We start from the raw sequence: 21,428 nt of genomic DNA on the forward strand, positions 1-21,428 counted from the left end.
TGAGTCAGATTCATGAATCAACGAACTGATATTGAGTCTGATATGTTTTGTGGTGTCAATTGATATCAATATATTTGCGAACAGGTATAGTTAAGAAAAGTTGTGTCATTATCCATTTTCTATACATATATATTCGAAAATTCTATATTGATAATCATGTATATTTAGTATAATAATTCTAAAAATATGTTTTGTTGTTTGGTGGTTAGATATTTAGATTGTGTGTTCTTGTGTTTAGTCTCATTGTAATTGGTTTAAGGAGAATTCACATAAGGGGATTCCCGTAACGTCACAACTCTCGCCACGTTACTATTTTTTTTTCTTTTTCTGTCAAGACCACAACTTCCAGAATGGACATTAGCTCCCCAAGCACCTCCGACCTCCTCACGCCCCTCACATTAATTTACAATTTCATTCAAAATACATATTATAAATGCATAACTAATTAATCTATTACAATTAAATACTCAAAATAATAATAAATGTATAAATTATTAATTTTAATTAAAATGCAATAAAAGTACACAAATTAATAATTAAAATTAAAAAATATAAATACATGATTTAATAACTGAAATTAAAATGCTAAATAAATATATAGTTAATAAATGAAATTAAAAATCTTTGCTATTCAGGAAATTTCTAATAACGACATTGCACTTTTTCAGTAACATGTGTAAAATGACCTACAATAAACTTTATAAGATGCATGGAATGGAACTAAAAAAATTTGCATGACCAATTTCAAATTGATAATAGAAAAGCATTCTTGTCGGTCTTTGTTGGGGATTGAAAGCAACTATATAGATAAAAGAATCACACTAATAAAATTTCATGAGAAAATTCATGTTTCACACAAACATGCTTTACATTGAAAGGTATGTAATAATTGGTCACTGCCATTGGTGTTAGTATAAAACGAAGCATCACTGACATGAAAAATATTAAACTATAACCCCAATAAAGTCCAGTGACTTTACAAAAATCTTTATATTTATTTAATTTGTTACTTTATCAATGTTTTAATTATTTATGGAATAACATAATCAAGTTCGGACAATTTATAATCCAAATTGTTTATTGTAACGACACAAATTAATGAGTAAATTAAATTACTTTTGCAACAAAGTGATGACTCTTATTAGTGAAGTGTATATGTAATTCCACCACCACCAAATTTGAACTTCCTTATGGATCATGTAATAACTTTTCTTAGGAGATATGACTAATTTGGTCTATAAATCTCACACCAGTTATTTTGACCATTTAATTGAAACATTTTCTGTTTTGGCAATAATTAACTCACTCATCTTTCTTATTTTATTCTTTCTTTCTCTTTTTTACTTTATTTTCACTCTTACTTTCTTTTTCTTTTTCTTTTTCTTTTTCTTTTTCTTTTTCTTTTTCTTTTTCTTTTTCTTTTTATTCTCTTTTTTATTTTATTATTAATAAATTAATTAATTAAATATCACTGTCTAAATATCCGTGCCAAAATAGAATCGTCTCAATTAGACGAGAACGAAGGGAACAATATCATTTACCATACTTGAGTAGTTAAGAAATTTAACAATTTAAGGTGATTATTTTATTACAATTGTAGAGGCGTAGAAAAGCACAAAATAATTTGATGACACTACTAATAAAAGAAAGTGGGAGGGGCGGAAGTGACATAGAAGCTTCCTAGCAAACAAGAGAAAGAAAATCCTTTTTGAATGTCAAATAATTCACCCATAGTTTTTGACCAAAATCAAAATAAAGTTTACTGTTAATTAAACACAAGATTTTCAGTATATGGCACACATCATATCAATATAAAGTTTTATTCCATAATGGCACACATCATAACAATATAAAGTTTTAAACACGTGCGAATTTCAGTAAATGGCACACATCATATCAATATAAAGTTTTATTCCATAATTTTAAAACATACGGAGTAATAGTTAATTATCACATTAACAAATTAAAAATTAATATTTTATTACTTAAATGATATGTTTTTTAGTTCTTATTTTTAGGGTATCTAGAACCTATATACTATATACGTATAAATATTATAGTAGTACTAATTAATATCAGATGTAGCGGCAGAGAGTTAGACTATTAGACACTGATTGAATATTAGTCCTAACTTTATAAATTTTACTAATACAATTGCTCTCTATACTAAGTACAATGAAAATTTTGATATAATAAAGTTAAACATTTAGCTTAAAAAACTATGATTTCCAATTCATTATATTGAAAGTTAAAACAGATGAACTAGTTATCCGGGATCCACTTAACTTGTAGATGGCTTGTAACATCCTGAAAACTATTAAATTAAAGATAATTTTTCAAAAAATTATAAAATTTAATCAAATTCTCGTCAACTTTGCAATTTTATAAAATAGTCAATTGTATGCATAAATTTATATATTTTTCAATTGTACCATTAATTTAAATTTGAGGGGAAATTATGTATGATTTGGAAGTTAAAATACTACTAATACTCTATATTCTTCATATTAAAGTGGATAAGAGCATCTCCAATGGCGGACGTCCGGTCGGACATCCGCGACGGGCGACCGGGACGTTCGCCATTGTAACGAAGCAACTCGGATACGGACGTCCCGTAAGGACGTCGGATGTCCTCGGACGTCCGGGCGACGGGCGGGCGGACGTCCGCCATTGTGGCGTGGGTCGGACGTCCGGTATTTTTTTTTTAAAACTCTATATATACGACTTCAGCACGATATTATCGAAGAGGTTTGGACGCGGAGGTGTTGACGTTGATGTGATTATTTTTTTTTGTTTTATTACTATGTAATTTTTTTTCGAATCATGTATGTTTTTTTTAATGAAGTTGTTAATTTTTCCCGTTCGTATTCATGTTGAAATTTTATTTCCGTAAACGTAAATTGCTTTATTTGTGAATTTGTGATTTTTTTTAATTGCGGGAAGTCCTAGTGGGAAGGGCGATGAGAAGAGCGGATTGTGCAGGGGAAGTCCTAGTGACGTGGCAGTGGGATGAGAAGTCCTAGTGACGTGGCAGTAGGTGTTTTTGGGAAGTCCGAATGGGACATCCGTGCATTGGAGATGCTCTAACGGCTTTCATTAGTGATATACGAATTTGCAAAAAAAACTTATAAATCGTACATAATTTTATCTCAAATCTAAATCAACAAAAATAATTGAGAAAAATATCATGGTTAAATATTTTAATAAGAATAAAATAAGCATCTCACATAATACTAATGATTTTGTATAATATACAACTGACATACCATGTTAAGGGTGAAGTTCCCTTAACACGATAAAAGGCAGTCGCCGGAGCTTTGCCGGTCGATCAAACCAAGATTTAGGATTGCAAAAAGATAAGATACGATAAAAGGCACCAATTGTTAAGGGTGAAGTTCCCTTAACACGATAAAAGGCAGTCGCCGGAGCTTTGCCGATCGATCAAACTAAGATTTAGGATTGCAAAAAGATAAGATACGATAAAAGCTAAAAAGATAATTTCATATTTCTTGATTGGAATAGAAGAATACAATATCTCCTATTTATAAGACTACTCTGACTTAGGGAATAAGAAATAAAGATACTAAAAATATATGCAAAGATATGCTAAATCAATACTAAACTAAATAATAGATATATGGGATATTCGTAGAGATATTCTCGTATCATACCACATATTTTAGATTAAATCCGTAATAATTGGAATATCTCCACACAACATTAGGAAAAATAGGGATTCTCATTCCTCTCTTGCGATATTTCCTACTGCCCCTCAAATCCTTCAAGTGCAAAACGTCATTTGACCTTTGACTATTACTAAGATACAACGAAAAACATAACTACAAAAAAAGATTAAATTACATTAAAAATGGTGAGATGAGAAGTTTCCATTGACCACTCTATATTGCTCCACCTTTCCTCAGCAGTACAGTACGATACAAGTATATCTTTTTCTCAAAGCGAATAATTTGGTTCACCATTATTTATTTACTATTATAATTATTTCTCATCTCTTTTGCAAAGCGATATGTCTAGATAATTTTTTTCCTCAAAAAACTGACAAGGTCAATTTTGTTACTATTCGATTATTAACTATTGATTATCTTAAAATTCTATAGTCGCATCCACAATATCGATAAAAACATCAATGAAATAATTATTGATTTTTTAAGGAGAATTGATAATTGTTCCTAATTTAACTTCATCATGACTCAACCCCCAGCCTATCATATAGAATAAAAACATATAACCAACTAAATTGTGCTTGTCGTCAATGATTTAGTCATTATTTATCATTACCGATTTTAGGATATTTTTTGTTATTTGTGGTTATCCGACTACTTCTATTGTGGATTTGGTTGCCACTGAAATGCGTATTGCTTATATGCTTTATTTGTCTGCTACTTTTCTAGTACAGTGATTTTAAATAGTGCATTTGCTTTTTATTATTGTGTATTTAATTATGAACTATTATTATTTTTGTTGTTGGCCAATTTTGGCTTACACAATTTGCTTTTGCATATAAAAATATCATAGTATGTGCTTTGGAATTTGTACGGAGATATAGTTTATAATTTGGATTTGATTTTTGAAGAAGAAAGAAGTGCAGTTTAGTATTGGAATTGTATTGAATATGGTGTGTTTTAATTAATAAATACTCCGTCCACAATTTATTTGTTGCATGTATCTGTCACATACTCGTGTGCCCTAAAATATCGACTGCTGGAATTATTGTGAGGAAGAAAACCTAATTGTCGGTAGAAACTGGCTTTTGGTCTACACGTTTGGAAAGATGAAAATGACCTTGATGTGCCATAGGGGCACAACTGGAATTACAAAATTTTATAATGTTTGGTCATTCTTCATAAAATTTATAAGTACACTATTCTAGATATATCTATTAGTACTAAACGCTATATTAATTGCGTGTGTGGGTTTGACACGGACTTTTTTATTTATATAGTCATTTATTTATTTAAAAAGTCAATATTAATTGTTCTTTTTACTATAATTATTAGAAATAATTAGCGTAATTAAATTAATATTTTAAGTATAATAAGAGAACATTTTATAATAAGAAAACACTTAATTAATTCTAATATCTTATAGAATTCATTATTATAATATATTCTTACTTAAATTTAAATGGTGCAAGTAGTTCGCACGGACCGAGAATAAAAACTGCGAATATCATGTGACCGAAGATAGTAGTATGAATTATGGAGATGATGTTGATTGATAAGTTTTACTTAAAAAAAATTAAATTAGTTGTTGATTAATCTCGGCAACTTGAACTTTCTATACACTAATTGGAAACATTAAAATGCCAAAAACGAACACTGGCACCTTTCTTGTTCTCTAATCAATCCTTTTTTTTCGTTGTTTATCATTAAATTACTACTTTTATATGTATAAATCTAAAGAGTTATGGTAAATTTCAAGTTTTAAGATATTCTTAACGTGATTATTATGCATACATAATGAATTAATAAAATAGTAGTAATAATTTTAAGAGTATGCTAGTGCCTATACACGTACAAATATGTAGAGTAAAATGAGAATTAAAATATTGTACGGGTTTAAACCGTAAATTAATTTTGCATAACTTGGTTCGGTCCTAATATTTCTAGTCATCATCACGGCTCAAATTTGTAACATGGGAAAACAAGCTTTATATTGATTAAACATACATAATGGAAGCATGTGTATATTATACTCCGTATTAATGAATTAGAGGTGATAATAAGCATCGATGACTTAATTGGTTTGATGTTCTAACAATTTCGAATAAAACTCCACACGACCTATATCGATATCGACATCTGATCAATAAAAATGTGTCATTAAATGCTAGTTCCAATTTGGTCATTTGATTACGATTATATGTCAACTATCCAAATTTGATTCAGCAGCCAAACATCAAGAAATCAGTATTCTTTATTCGGCACTTTGTAGTAATTTGTGTAAAGAAAATGTGCACTTTATGGATCATATAATTAAGTAGTTATGAGCATAAAGTACTATTTACGCTGAATGACACTTCTACCATTAAACTTGGATTCTCCAAATATGAATGCAAATTTGTGCATAGAACATCTTGTATTGTACATTTGTACTCCCACCATCCCACCGTAAGTGGGACGTATTTCTTTTTAAGTCGTCCCACTATAAGTGAGACGTTTTCTTTTATGTCAAAAAACAACACTCTATCTCTTTCTTACTTTATCTTCTTCTGGCGTGCACAAAATACCGATTCTTCAAAATGATGGCGTTTATGTAGACTTGAGATGTCGTTTTCATCATTTTTTTTTATCAATATTAGGACTTTTTCTTGCATCTTTTACATCTAAATTTTAAGGGCTTTTTTTTTATCTGGGGTCCGAGACTTCGATTCATGATTGCGGATGCGATTCGCAATTCACCGCGATGTGGAATTTGGTTTGTGACTCTATTTTGATCCACATCAGCGACACATAAGTATCATCTCATTAAACAAGTACCACATAATCACCGAAAATTAGTGTCATAGGACAATTATATGTAATTAATAGTTATGGTTCAATTCACATCATTGCATGGTTTGATCAAAACCATGATATTGTCCAAAAGTAAATCAAAATTTATAATCTGAATGTCATTTGTTCCCAATATATCCGTGGATAAAAACATTGTAAATTCTTAAATCTATGAATGTGACGATCATTCGTAAATGCGAATCATGCGATAGCTGATAAAATATGTTACCCAATAATACCCATTATCTGCATAAAACAATAAATACATAAATTAAACATATGTTTGAGTTTTTTGTTTGAACTATAAGTCAAACTTCCAAATTACCTGCACCATTTTTCCCCCATAACCTAACCATAAGAAAACTAAGGTAATAGTGGAAAATTTAAATTTGTTGAGCATTTGACATTTGACTAGTAAACATATCATATTATCATATGAACATAAGGTTAAAATGTTGTCGTGTTTGATATGAACAAGAAAGGTTCTTGCGTGCATGAAGGAGTAATTAATCGTTGAAGCACGCTTTGATATTCATTACCTAAAAGTTGAAAGTATTTCCTTAATGGGATTTGCATTGAAATATGGACAAAATCTAATTTGACTTTTCTACCAATTTTTATTGAATTTATCATAGTTAAGTCACAAAAAACCGAATTACTATATGCCACGTAAAGCTAGACATTGTTCATATCCACGAATTACATAATCCAATCGTATTTCCAGAACTTTTTTGTACGGTAGCATGAAGACTACATAATACTTATTTTATTGATCATCACAGCCCACGTGGATTTTAAAAATAAGACGAACACATTCGTTAATTTGTAGTACTCCATCCGTCCCTAAAAATTTGTCACTTCACTTATTTCTTTTTTCGTTCGTCCCAAAAAATTTATCACCTTTCATTTTTACCATTTTTGGTAGTATACCCCACATTCCACTAACTCATTCGCACTCACATTTTATTTTAAAACTAATATATAAAAGTAGGACTCACTTTCTATTACATTTTTTAAAACTCGTGTTGGGTCAAATTGTGCAAAATTTTAAGGGACGGAGGGAGTACTACTCTTTTCGATCTACCCATGGAAATAAAATGTAAAACCAACGACTAAATTTTGTGAATTGTCACATGCATACTTTTATGGACAATATAAGAATTATAGAAATAATATTGGTTAGTTACTAATTCATGAGTTATATAATTAAGTTGAAGCTTGGATTATCACCATATTAAATAAAGTAGTAGTACTAAATTTATTTATTTTAGTTACATATGATACATGAATTATCACTCAATAATAAAGTTTGTACCTCAGTCAGTGGCTTCTTAAGCACACATCAACTAAGTTATAGCTCATAAAAAAACTAAGTTATAGATTAGGATAAATAAACAAGAACCAACTAATTTCAAGATGTACATATTCCTCGAGCACATCATCTTTAATATCTTCCACCAATGTTCATTTTTAATAAACCTTCCAAAAAACTATTCCGCATTTGAAAGACGTCGAATTTGGTATTTGAATATGAATTTTGTCAATGATCTCGCATCGAAAAGTTCTGGTTATAAATTTACGGCACAACTTCATTTGATATCCCTTGTATACCATTTATGAGTTATATTCACTCTTATATAGTGATAAATAAAAAATTAAGGACAACAAGCTTGTAATTGAATCCCAATTTCTAAATGCATTAATTGAGTAATAGTTTGGCTCTTTTGTCAGTTATTAAATTTATTACTACTATCTTTCATCTAGATTTAACAATCATGTGCATTAAAGCGCAGCCCGGATTCAAAGGTATATATATTTCTTGGCCAAGCCAAAGATCATGCTACAATTACATGTTGTAATTTTATTTTGTGATTAGTCGGTTGCATTATTAGGGCGGTTATTAAATAATCGCATACATATATAATTGCAGTTGTTAAATATTTATAATTAGTCTTGTCTAAGTTAGTTTTAGACTAGTAGTTGTACAATCGACACCACTCTTTTTAATAATCACTCGCCTTCCTCACTTGTTTATCCTTTTATTTCCATTTTTTTATTTTTTACTTATAAATGAAAAAGATTAAGTCGTGTAACGATAAACTCGAATCTCTAATTATTCAAGCAACAATCTACTCCCGAGATCTGAGTAAAATAAATGAAACCTTTATTCGAATTAGTGGATTGTCTCTGCTGGAAATTCATCATAACATATTATTAGTATTATATTATTTTAAATTAATATTAATCTATATTTATATACTACAGTGTTTTCTAAACAGCACTACACGCTGTTTAGAGTCTCGTCAGACGTCAATGGAATAGTGGTTAATATTTATTAATTTCAGAGTTTCAAGATTTTGGATTATAAAAGTGGTGTTTAATTAGTTTGGCGATTAAGACTGTATTAATTTTTAAGCTGGTTAGAAAGCGCCACCTAATTAAAGGAACGCATAACAAATGATACCGCTATAGACGGCCACCTGCTTTGTGTAATCTATGTATGCATGAATGCAGTTATCACGCCCTAATTTTTTATTTAATTTTATTTTCCCCATCAGTATAAAATTAGAGAAACTACACGTATAATGATTTATTACCCCTTTTCAGGAAAAAAAACCTATAGTAATTAACTAATCTAAATTTTCTTAGCTCGGTTCCTGCGCAATGGCATTAACAAAGTTTATCCTTGCGGTTTCTTTATGGAAAGGTTCAAGGTTGGTGAGTCCAAGAATATTGAATAATACAAACAATTTAGATAAGATAAAACTGCAAAAATTTAACCAAAATACCCATAAATAGAATTACTTATGCGAGAATTATACTCACTCCGTCCACCAATAAACGTTTTATTTTGTCATTTTTGTTGGTTCACCAATAAATGCCTTATTTATTTTTAAATACTTTTAGTAATGGATTTCACATTACACTAACCTTATTTCACTCACATTTCACTATAAAACTAATACTATTCCACTCACTTGATCTTTTATTAGTGGACGGAGGGAGTACAAAATTATACTACTACCGCAAGAAAACAACAAGGGATAGCAAAAAGACCTCCAATAACAATAAACAAATAAAATAATTACTAAAATGGCAACGCAACAAAATTAAGTCACAAATTAAAAGCGAATCCAAACTACATCTATAACCAAAGGTCGAAAAGCTATACAGCGAAATAATCAAGAGAATATATAGCGAAATAATCAAGCTCAATGTCATTGGATAACTAAAGGAAAAACTGAAACTACTAAAGTTTTTTAAACAAATGTTTGATAATTTTAAGGTGAAAATGATTTAGTCAATTTATAGGGCTATTCCATCCATTTGTTGCAGGATATATAGACTTAATCCAACAGTTGATATTAGCATGTAGATTAGTGGGACGAGTGATGAGCGAATTAAAGCGCATAAAGCAATTTTCTGTTGCTTAACAAACGCATTAGTTGTCACATCTCGTCTGTCTAAGATATGCATTAATGCGTGACTCTAAGTAGTTAGCTAGAGAGAGTAACATAAAATGTGGTGAACATGACTCTGCCCCATTGATATTTCTGACCTTTACCTATACAAATGGGTAGATATAAGATACGTATCCCCACACTGCCATTTTAGGCTGAGCATCAATGTATTCTATTCCATACCATTAGCTGCACCAACTCTTAATGTAACCAAATTAAACATATTATAACCCACTCATTATTACTTTGTCCATTTCATATAAAAATATCTTAGAGGTGTGATACATTGTTAACTCTGCTAACTCATCAACGCAGTATATTAAAAATGTCAACATAAACTTAGTTGATAGCATATTTTAATAAATTGTGTTGACATTGATATTCAAAATGTTAACACGAATTTCGTATTGACATTTTTAATACACTGCATTAAGAAGTTATCAAGTTAAGAAAAGTTAACATTATATACGTGTCCATCTCCAGTCACATACATAATTATATGTGCAAATATTCAATTGTGATGTGAATTGTTTCATTATATAGCAGAAGGAGCTAGTGAATCACTTACTAACTGACTTTAGTAAAAGATATCACTACTATAATTTAATTAGTCTCTAACTACTACTTTGTCCAAGTTTGGAAGCAAGGTAGGGGTAGTAGTCTAATGTGAGGCAACCCTCTATAATGCAGTAAATAAACAAATAGCAATATATACTTAGTTAATGTTAGTATAAATTTCGGTTAATTAATTAAAGAAACATGCAAATGTCACGAAGGCTGTCTGCAACAGTGGGAGTTGCCGAAGCCGCCGGCAGACCGTCGCTGGACCCAACATCTTTACCGGAAAAGGGCCGCTTGGTTGGATGCCTGACGTGCCCCCCCTGGGCCCCACTGTCACCCCAGCATTGCATCCGAGACTACGTGTCGGGGCCCCACCTTGTCCCCTCCCCGTTTTTTACATTTCAATCCGCCCGCGCCATCTTACAATGCACGTTTATTTGCTGCGCTGACGTGTCGTCATTGCTCCCCTATATATATCCGCAATCCTGGGTACACCACCACCATCTTTCCTTGACAAATTAAAAGAAATAGCTCTCCCCCAACAAAACATAAACTTTCTCTCTCTAGAAATTAAAAAAAAAACATTAGTAAGTAATGGCGGTTGACTCGATTTTGTCGTCTCCCTTGGGCCCTCCGGCATGCGAAAAGGACGCAAAGGCCCTTCAGTTCATAGAGGAGATGACACGCAACGCCGACTCCGTTCAGGAAAATGTGCTGGCGCAGATCCTTGCCCGCAATGCCGACACCGAGTATCTGAAGAGCTTCAACCTCGACGGAGCCACCGATCGTCACACCTTCAAATCCAAAATCCCCATGGTCACCTACGAAGATCTCCACCCCTTGATCCAGAGAATCGCCGACGGAGATCGCTCCCAAATTCTATCTTCTCACCCTGTCTCCGAATTCCTCACCAGCTCTGGAACTTCAGCTGGTGAGAGAAAACTCATGCCGACTATCAAAGAGGAATTGGACCGTCGCCAGCTTCTCTACAGCCTTCTCATGCCTGTTATGAACCTGTGAGTATTTTCCACAATTTCAACTTCCTTTTTTTAAATATATTTTCGGTGATGAATAATGAATTGATGAGGAAATGCATGTGTTAATGAAACAGATACGTGAGTGGACTAGACAAAGGCAAAGGGCTCTACTTCTTGTTCATCAAGTCAGAGACAAAGACACCGAGCGGGCTCGTGGCCCGACCCGTCCTCACCAGCTACTACAAGAGCGACCACTTCAAAACCCGACCCCACGACCCCTACAATGTCTACACCAGCCCCAACGAGGCCATCCTCTGCCCCGACTCCTTCCAAAGCATGTACACCCAGATGCTCTGCGGCCTCTACGACCGCCACCAGGTCCTCCGCGTCGGCGCCGTCTTCGCCTCCGGCCTCCTCCGCGCCATCCGCTTCCTCCAGCTCAACTGGAAACAGCTTGCCGACGACATCCGGGCCGGGTCACTCAACCCAAAGGTCACCGACCCGTCCATCCGCCACTGTATGACCCGGATTCTCCGACCCGACCCGGAACTCGCCGATTTCATCGTCTCGGAGTGCTCCGAGGACAACTGGGAGCGAATCATCACGAGAATCTGGCCCAACACAAAATACCTCGATGTGATCGTGACCGGCGCCATGGCGCAGTATATTCCGACGCTGGATTATTACAGCGGCGGGCTGCCGAAGGCGTGCACGATGTACGCATCGTCGGAGTGCTACTTCGGGCTGAACCTGAACCCGATGTGCAACCCGTCAGAGGTCTCCTACACCATCATGCCAAACATGGCCTACTTCGAGTTCCTGCCTCATGACAACAACAAAAACAAAAACTGCTCGGCGGCGGCGGCGCGGCTGGTGGACCTGGCTGACGTGGAGGTGGGGAGGGAGTACGAGCTGGTGATCACGACGTACGCGGGGCTGTCGAGGTACCGCGTGGGAGACATCCTGCGGGTGACGGGGTTCCACAACGAGGCGCCGCAGTTCCAGTTCGTGCGGAGGAAGAACGTGCTGCTGAGCATCGACTCGGACAAGACGGACGAGGCGGAGCTGCAGGCCGCGGTGGAAAGGGCGTCGAGGCTGCTGAACACGACGAGCGTGGTGGAGTACACGAGCTACGCAGACACGGCCACCATCCCGGGACACTACGTGGTGTATTGGGAGCTGCTGGGGCGGGCCCCCGAAGCAGGGGTGCTGGAGAGGTGCTGTTTGGAGATGGAGGAGGCGATGAACTCGGTGTACCGGCAGTGCAGGGTGGCGGACGGGTCGATCGGGCCGCTGGAGATAAGAGTAGTGCGAAACGGCACGTTTGAGGAGCTCATGGACTACGCAATCTCGAGGGGCGCGTCGATCAACCAGTACAAGGTGCCGAGGTGCGTGAGCTTCACGCCCATCATGGAGCTTCTCGACTCGCGAGTCGTCTCCACGCACTTCAGCCTTTCCTTGCCGCACTGGGGACCACACCGACGCCGGTAGGGTAGGGGAATTATTAATTCTGGCCATCACAACTCAATTAATGCAAGATTCCTTTGTTTCTTCGTTCTCTTTGGGGATTTTTGTACTAATTGTGATTAGGTTTGTAAAGTAGAAAGCGATGGTAGGTCTTGTAATGGTTCAGTTAACATGCGAAAGAGATGTAATCTGGGTTTCTTCAATGCACTCAACTGTTTCTTCCGTCCAAGCAACAATTATGGTGAGACCTAGATACTCCTTTTTCAATACACGAATAATAATGTTCTTCATTTATCTTATCATTATTGTTATATTAAAAATGGAACATGTTATTAACTAAATTGCGTTTCATGAATGAAATTGTATAGCTGGATTTCTTAGTTTTCCCCAAAATGGGGATTTTATTATCAAAAACTCAAATGTTCAAATGCATTTTTATTGTGTTGATATCACAATAGCCACTCACTCACTCACATGTTGTCTCTATTTTCTTCTTGACTTGCATTTTATTTATATAACACCAACCTTGTGTATTGAGGGGAATGTAAATGAAATTTGTCCAATTTAAAAAATTAATTTTCACTTAAAAACATCTTAAATTTAAATTTATAAAATAAAGAGCGACAGGAACCACTGCACATCTCACGTACGTCGTTCTCCCCACCTGGAACTGGAACCATCCCTCTCGCCTATCTTGATTCCTAGTGCCCCCTCCCCACCGCCACCCCTCCAAAAACATCCATTAACGACGCCCTTAGACTGTTAATTGTCATCTAAATATTAGATTTATTGAAGGTATTTGACTCAGATTGTTATAAATTATATGCATTATGGGTAGTACTCCATTGATTTTAATTAATTATACGTCGCAAACGGCTATTGAATTATAGCATATGCATTTTAAGGATGAAATGAGATAAATTTTTTGTGGGCTGATCAAATTGGCTTTGTGCATGCCATGCATTAAACATATACCATGTAAAGTTTTTTATTTACATTACATTTAAATTGTTGCATAACTTTACATATTTAAGCATGAAACTTCTGCAGAACACACCCAAATTAAACCTTCTAATTGAACTTATAGTATTAAATTTCCAACATATTTGTGAGTACTGCATATATACCAGGCTAGTAGCATAAGTACTAGACTACTAGTGCACCCAACATGGGTTGTTATTGAAATTGAAATTAAAATTTGATTTGTTAATAATTGAGTAGCACTCTACTAGTATTATTTCCTAGTCATCTTTGGGTCACCTACTACTCCATAGTTTAGACTTTCACATCTAACTTTAATTTTTTTATTTCTCGACTTGACATGGTGTTGGACATTCATGATTAGTTAGGAATTATGCCACTATAATAAGTCTCCTCACTTTGTCAAATATGTAATGATATTCCAAAAACTATGGATAAATTTATGAAGTACAAGGTAAAACAGATCTCATAAGTAAGCACATACAAAATGTGATTCACCAAGCCACTGACTTACCAGTGAATTGCAGACAAAGCAAAATAAAGGTTTATGTCAATGACTGCTGGGTAAAATTAAAACTAATTATAATTAAGAAATATTTAGTCGAAACAAATTAAGTTTCATAGGCAATTGATTTGTACACTATATCAGTAATAGTAATATATTGTGACCGATAATTGGCAAATGCATTTTGCCTCTTCAGCATAGATATATAATATATTGAAATAATATACTCGTAATTCCTTTGTTATTTATTCATTAAAGTATAAGCTTTCAAATGCATTAGATCTTGGCAGACAGAGTATTAGAAAGAGCATGTGAATGCAATTAATACACATTTTCTGAAAGAACAAGCAGCTTCATGACTAGCTAGAAAATTAAAAGGCCCTTCGTTTCAGTGGAAAATCCGAGCAATATTATTAATTATATCCAATAATGAATTTAGTTTTGTCTTTTTTTATAACATGAGTTCTTCGGCCTCTTGAAAGTAAAGTCTGGATTATTGATATACGACCGTCAAAGCTGCCCAATAACAAAACAATCTGAACCCACAGATTGATAAATTATGTCCTCTTTCTCTCTCTCATTATAAGTATTTTATTTAAAATTTGATTCAAGATATAGGGCAAGTGCCCACTAACTACATAACTAGATAACAAATCACAGCCACAAGATTAAGAAAATCAAGGGCTAGTATTAATACATGTAATTTTAGAATTTAAAGGAGAAATTAGTTCACCCTCTCACAAATTTACTCCACAATAACCAAGCGGGGGTATAATGGTCATTGACCATCAAAATTAGGTTACATCATTGCAAATTCAATTCATTTGAAAGAAACCGCGTCTCATCTTCTCCTCTTCTCCTCTTCCCTCTTCTCCAAAATCAATTAGTATCACACAAAATGGCGGTGAATTGCTGTTGCAGCTCTTCCTTCGCCGCCACCACCGCCATTTACGCCGCCGCCAGAGCTCCCAAAACCTTCACAATCACTGCGTCGTCACTAAATTTTCTTTTCGTGATGAGGTGCTACCTTCCAGCCGAGTAGCCTTTCAAATCTGTGGTGAGTTTACCAGAATCTGTGGAAGGTTGTTGCGATTAATCTCAGCTCCTACTCTCTGAAGGATAGCCGTCATGAGCTCCGACATGTGAGAATCATCAGTAAGATGACGATGATCAGAGTTGTCTACTTGCAATTAAGCCGAATCCTATGTTGCATCATTATGCAAACATTTTCTAGTTTTGAAAAACTCACCGGAAATGAACCTATGCATTCTTCCTTTCTTGTCTTGGATCTTGAAAGCGAAAACGTTGGCCGCGGAAGAATTTTGCTGAAAGAAGAGAGCAGTCTCACCTCCCTCAGATTGCAGCCTCATCGTCGAAGCCACACTTGCGAAAACATAGGCAAAAATCAGCAACACATAATCAATTAGCAAGAATGACACGATGCACCTACCTCCGGATCTCATCATCGTCCTCAGGGCCTAATGCATCGCAGAGTCCCAGAAGCTCTGAATCAATTATAGATGGGTTCGTAAACAAGTAAAATCATGCTAATAGTAATGTGTTTTGTAAACAACAGTGAAGTAAGATCATGCTAAGAGTGATGTGTTTTGCAAACAACAGTGAAGTAAGATAATGCTAAGAGTGATGTGTTTTATAAACAACAGTGAAGTAAAATAATGCTAAGAGTGATGTGTTTTATAAACAACAGTGAAGTAAAATAATGCTAAGAGTGATGTGTTTTGTAAACAACAGTGAAGTAAAATAATGCTAAGAGTGATGTGTTTTGTAAACAACAGTGAAGTAAAATCATGCTAATAGTGATGTGTTTTGTAAACAACAGTGAAGAAAGATCATGCTAAGAGTGATGTGTTTTGTAAACAACAGTGAAGTAAGATCATGTTAAGAGTGATGTGTTTTGTAAACAACAGTGAAGTAAAATAATTCTAAGAGTGATGTGTTTTGTTAACGACAGTGAAGTAAAATCATTCTAATAGTGATGTGTTTTGTAAACAACAGTGAAGTAAAATAATGCTAAGAGTGATGTGTTTTGTAAACAACAGTGAAGTAAAATAATGTGTATTAAACAAATTTTGCAGTTATGTTTTTACACATTATTCTTAGTTTAAGCATCATTACATTCTGAAAAGTGAAATAGATAAAATAACATATTTAAGATTACACTTCTAAAATTTTGTCAATATACTTGATTTATAAATATTTCAGGATTATTATTTGATTCGTTGTATGCTTTAATATACAAAATATTGTAGCAAATAATTTTGGCAGTTGTTGGTGGGGATGGATGGAGTCTAATCATAGCTATAATATGATAACAACTGGAATTGACATCCTTCTTAATTATCGCTTAAATATTCATCTTCTTATGATTATTTTAACTACCCATACCTTCCTAATTGGATTCTTAGCTTTTATTTATTCTTATTAATTTTTAATTGGGAGTTTTAAAACTTTATTTCATACTTTTATTCATGTTATTTTTGGTAAATAGACTTTACATTATTTTCTATTAATTCATTTTACTCATACTTTATTACAAAATTATTACAAAAATATATCTATTACACCACTTTTTCCATTTAATTTACACGGTTGTTAACAAAACACATCACTATTAGTAAAATTTTACTTCACTGTTGTTAACAAAACACATCACTATTAGAATGATTTTACTTCACTGTTGTTAACAAACACATCACTATTAGCATGATTTTACTTCGCTGTTGTTAACAAAATACATCACTATTAATATGATTTTACTTCACTTTTGTTAACAAAACACATCACTATTAGAATGCTTTTACTTCACTGTTGTTAATAAAACACATCACTATTAGCATGATTTTACTTCGTTGTTGTTAACAAAACACATCACTATTAGCATGATTTTACTTCCCTGTTGTTAACAAAATACATCACTATTAGCATGATTTTACTTCACTGTTGTTAACAAAATACATCACTAATATCATTCAATTCACATAATCGTGCAAGAGTCGCTTGACGAGCTCTCGTAAATCGGGTAGTTGTTGTACCCGACGTAGTGCGGCGGGTACGACCAGACAACAGGCGTCACATTCGCCGGCGTCACCACCGCGGCGGCGGGCTTATTAGTATCTTCTTTCTTATCCTCACCGACGCTCACGAGCTCCGCGTGGGCCACGCCCTTCCTCAGCTGCCGCATGAGCTCAACCGCGTCGATGCTCTCTCCCACCACCACCACCACCTGATCCTTCTCCGCCCCCGACAACGCCGTTGATTCCACTCCCCATGTCCCCACGCAGATTTTTAGGGCTTTGGAGCGGGATTTCTCGTCGCTCATCGACACACGCAGCACAATCTTAACCTTTTTTGGAATTTTAAGTCCTTTTTCAATTTTTAGGTGTGATTAGAACTCTGCAGATATAAGCAATTTGCGAAAATCCTAAAATTAGTATTTTTACATATTTAGATTCCTTGCAGATATAAAAAACGTAGTAAGATCTGTATACACTTGGAAGAATACAATTGCAGAACAAGATATATGCTGAATACTTACTTGAGGATTGCTTAAAACAATAATATCTCTTTCTTCACTCTCAGAGCCTCTTCCTCGAAATTTTAACGCAACTTGCAAACAAATTCAATTTAAATTTCTAAAGATAAACCAATTCAAGCTAAAGATGTAAGCTAAATGAATCGAACTTTACCTAAAACCATACCGTTACCGAATTTGTCACTTTCTGAATTTCGCTGAACGTCGACCATCGGAGTCGCCTTTTGATCTTCGCCGATGATGAACAGTAGGCGATGCTCCTTCGTGAGTTTGTAAACGACTGAAAAAATTCGCTTTTGAACTGCGATGACGGAGAATTATTCCGTTAATGTCGAGAGTCGAGGCAGTGGAATCGGCGGGGGCAACGCGGAGGCAGCCGCTTCTGACGACTTCATCGGAGACGTGGAGAGATTGTGGAGTGAGAAGGAGCAAGCGGACGAGCAGGATGGGGGAGACGGCGGGGGAGTGTGAGGCGGGGTGCTGCTGCTGCCCGTGCACAATGGTACAATGGTGCACAAATTTGATTTCTTAAAATACCTCATGCAGTTTTTATTAACTAAAAATGTTTACTTATTTTAGTTTAGTCATTGGATTAAGATAATGTGTGGTTGAGATTTATTCTCTACTTATACACTTAATATTAGTTATACTTTGATCATAGAGGTGTGATCAAATACAAACCCCTATCTATAATACAAACTACAAACTTTAATCCTACACACTCCTTGTAAGTAATCAACGGTTAGCAATGTGATTCATATGTCAATGTCAACGCCTAATACAAATTCTGTCACTAGGGAATGTCAACGCCTAATACAAATTCTGTCACTTGGGGAAATGTCAATGTCAACGCCTAATACAAATTCTGTCACTGGGGGGAATGTCAACGTCGTCCCGCGAGTGGGAATCGTCACCCTGACGCAATAATTCTTTTTTTAAAAAAAAATTCGAATTAAATAAAAAAATGTGAAACAGTAATATTACCGTTAATAGTCGTTTTTCCTTTTTTTATTATTTTATTGTTTTTTTACTCTATAAATACTCCTAATCCATCCTCATTTCACACACAACTACACATCTATTCTTCTCAAATCATCTCCATTTCCTCTCCAATTTTCATCTAACATCTCATCACAAAATGTCCGGCGACGGAAACTCCGGCGGTGGCGGCTCCGGCGGGTGGGATGTCAACGCGTTCGGCGACTGGGGGAGCATGTACAACACATTGAGTGGTTCCGGTTCGTCGACGTCCGGCACCCAGGGTTCGTCGACGCCGGGGGGATACCAACCACCCAATTTTGATGTTGATGCATACGCTCGTCCCTCCGCCCCGCGGTATTCGCAGGGATTATCCCAGATTCGGGAGGATTATCCGGTTCAACCCACTCCGGAAGAAGACCGAGGCCGGGGAAGCTCTAGGGCGGAGGCCGAGGAGGTGGAGGAGGAGGATCTAGGCTGGCATCCGTACGGCCACAAAGAAACGCTGGCGGTGTACAACGCTTGGATCAGCGTCTCGTACGATCCCATCGTCGGAAATCAACAACCCCGGAAGTGCTTCTGGGAAAAGGTCACCGAGGTCTACCACGAGATTAAGCCGAAAAAGACCCGCCGCCGCACTTATAAGATGCTCCGCGCTCACTTTGACCGAGTCGACAGAGAGGTCAAACGATTCTGCGCCATCCACAAGAATGAAGTGGCTCATTACCAAAGCGGAGCCACGGGAGCCGACATTCTGAGGTCGGCTTTGCGAGTCTACTTCGACGACACCGGCAAACAATTCAAATATGTCGATGTTTGGGAGGTCGTCAAGGACGAGGAAAGGTGGGCCGACGGTGTGCGGTCCAGCACGGGCTCGACGTCGAAGCGCACGAAGCACACGGCGAGTGGCCAATACTCGTCTGGTGAGGGCCGTTCGGGCAGCGGGCCAGAAGAGTTTGTCTCGCAGGAGGTTGAGACCCCGACAGACGATTCCGAGGGGATTCCGGGGCAACTAGAGGGAGGAGGGGCAGAGCCGAATCAAGCCAGGCGGGCTCGGGCTCGGGGGGACCCCCCAACTCCCTTATGACCATGTACATGACCGCCACAATGGCGGACTCTTCCCGCTTTACGCCCGCTCAATACCAAGCCTGGCTTAACGGAGTTGCGTTTATGGCGGCACAACTTGGCATTCCGCCTCCTCACGGCTTCAGTGCACCTCCACCGCCTCCTGGGGATGATTCGCCGGCGGAGTAGTTTTTTTTATTTTCTGTAAAATTGTATTTTAAATTATGTCATTTTTATTTTTTAGGATTTTAATTATGTCTTTTTTTATTTTTTTGAATTTTAAGTTGTATTTTTTTATGTTGTAATTTTATTTTATTTTTAATGAAGTGTGTTTTTTTTAATTGAATTTGGTTGAAAATAAAAATAAAAAATGAAATTGAATGAATAGTAATTTAAGGGACGGTTAAGGTACGAGGTGTTGTAGGTTCCGTCCCTTAGTTAATGGATGGAGTAAAAAAGTACAGTGGGGCCCGCAAATAGTAATTTAAGGGACTGTTTAGTGACAACGTTGTGGATGGTCTTAGACTACTTCTGGAGTGCAAAATGAACATTGAAAATTTTGAATGTATTTTCAAATTCCATATATGATCGGTTGCAGTGAAGTTTTGATGGTGTGAAAACTCAGTTTATAATTTTAGTACGGTCCGTGATTAGGAGTTCTTGTTCATTTTTACAATAAATAGAGTACTAAGTAGGTCTCACATTCTATTAACTTATTTTACTTATATTTTTATTACAAATGAAACCACATTCAACTATCTTTTTCTATCTATTTTTTTTAATTTCTTAAAACTAGTAGGAACTCATCATAACTACTAATCGCTGTCAGACGTAGTATATAAATGGGTCGTTCAGTTTGCATTTTGCAAAATTACATCTCATGATATGTAGTAAGTATTATGTTTGATAGTACATAAGATTGAATCTCTCAACATAATTCTAGATGAATAATCATAATAGTAATAATTAGTCATAGTCACTCTATCCAACTAAAATAATCCAACAATTTAGTCTTAGATGGATAATCATATACTCCCTTCGTCGATGATTAAATGTCTTATATTTGATTGGCATGAGTTTTAAGAAATGAAATGTGAGACCTAATTTTTATATAGTATATTGGTTTTATACTAAAATGTGAGTGAAATGAATTAGTTGATTGTAGGATCCACTTATTGAATATAGTAAAAATGAAATAAGCTATTTATTGGCGGACAGATGAAAAAAAAAATGAGACATTTAATGACGGACAGAAGGGAGTAATAATAACTCTTGTCAATCTAATATGGTATTGGTATACAACCGTATACATTATTTAAGTTTGACTATGAGTTGTTAGTCGGCCCATTGGGCCCGACAGGAGCA

General features: G+C 35.5%; 2 protein-coding genes and 1 long non-coding RNA gene across 3 annotated transcripts; 1 reads left to right on the forward strand and 2 right to left on the reverse strand.

Moving 5' to 3' along the window:
* Positions 1–11,031: 11,031 nt before the first annotated feature.
* On the forward strand, positions 11,032–13,252 carry LOC121803159 (probable indole-3-acetic acid-amido synthetase GH3.1). Its single transcript, XM_042202859.1, has 2 exons — positions 11,032–11,553; positions 11,649–13,252. Exons 1-2 carry the CDS (start codon positions 11,132–11,134, stop codon positions 13,003–13,005), a joined length of 1,779 nt encoding a protein of 592 aa, XP_042058793.1. The 5' UTR covers positions 11,032–11,131; the 3' UTR covers positions 13,006–13,252.
* A 4,210-nt stretch (positions 13,253–17,462) lies between these two features.
* LOC121804193 (disease resistance protein Pik-1-like) lies at positions 17,463–17,807 on the reverse strand. The gene has a single exon (XM_042203722.1). It carries the CDS (start codon positions 17,805–17,807, stop codon positions 17,463–17,465), a length of 345 nt encoding a protein of 114 aa, XP_042059656.1.
* A 44-nt stretch (positions 17,808–17,851) lies between these two features.
* Positions 17,852–18,351, reverse strand: LOC121803546. The gene is made up of 3 exons (XR_006051064.1): positions 18,175–18,351; positions 18,024–18,094; positions 17,852–17,881 (listed from the first exon to the last, which is right to left on the reverse strand). It is a non-coding gene; the product is annotated as an uncharacterized LOC121803546 (long non-coding RNA).
* Between the last annotated feature and the right edge of the window lie 3,077 nt (positions 18,352–21,428).

Source organism: Salvia splendens, chromosome 5 (genome assembly GCF_004379255.2).
Source record: "Salvia splendens isolate huo1 chromosome 5, SspV2, whole genome shotgun sequence".
NCBI classification, from domain to species: domain Eukaryota; kingdom Viridiplantae; phylum Streptophyta; class Magnoliopsida; order Lamiales; family Lamiaceae; genus Salvia; species Salvia splendens.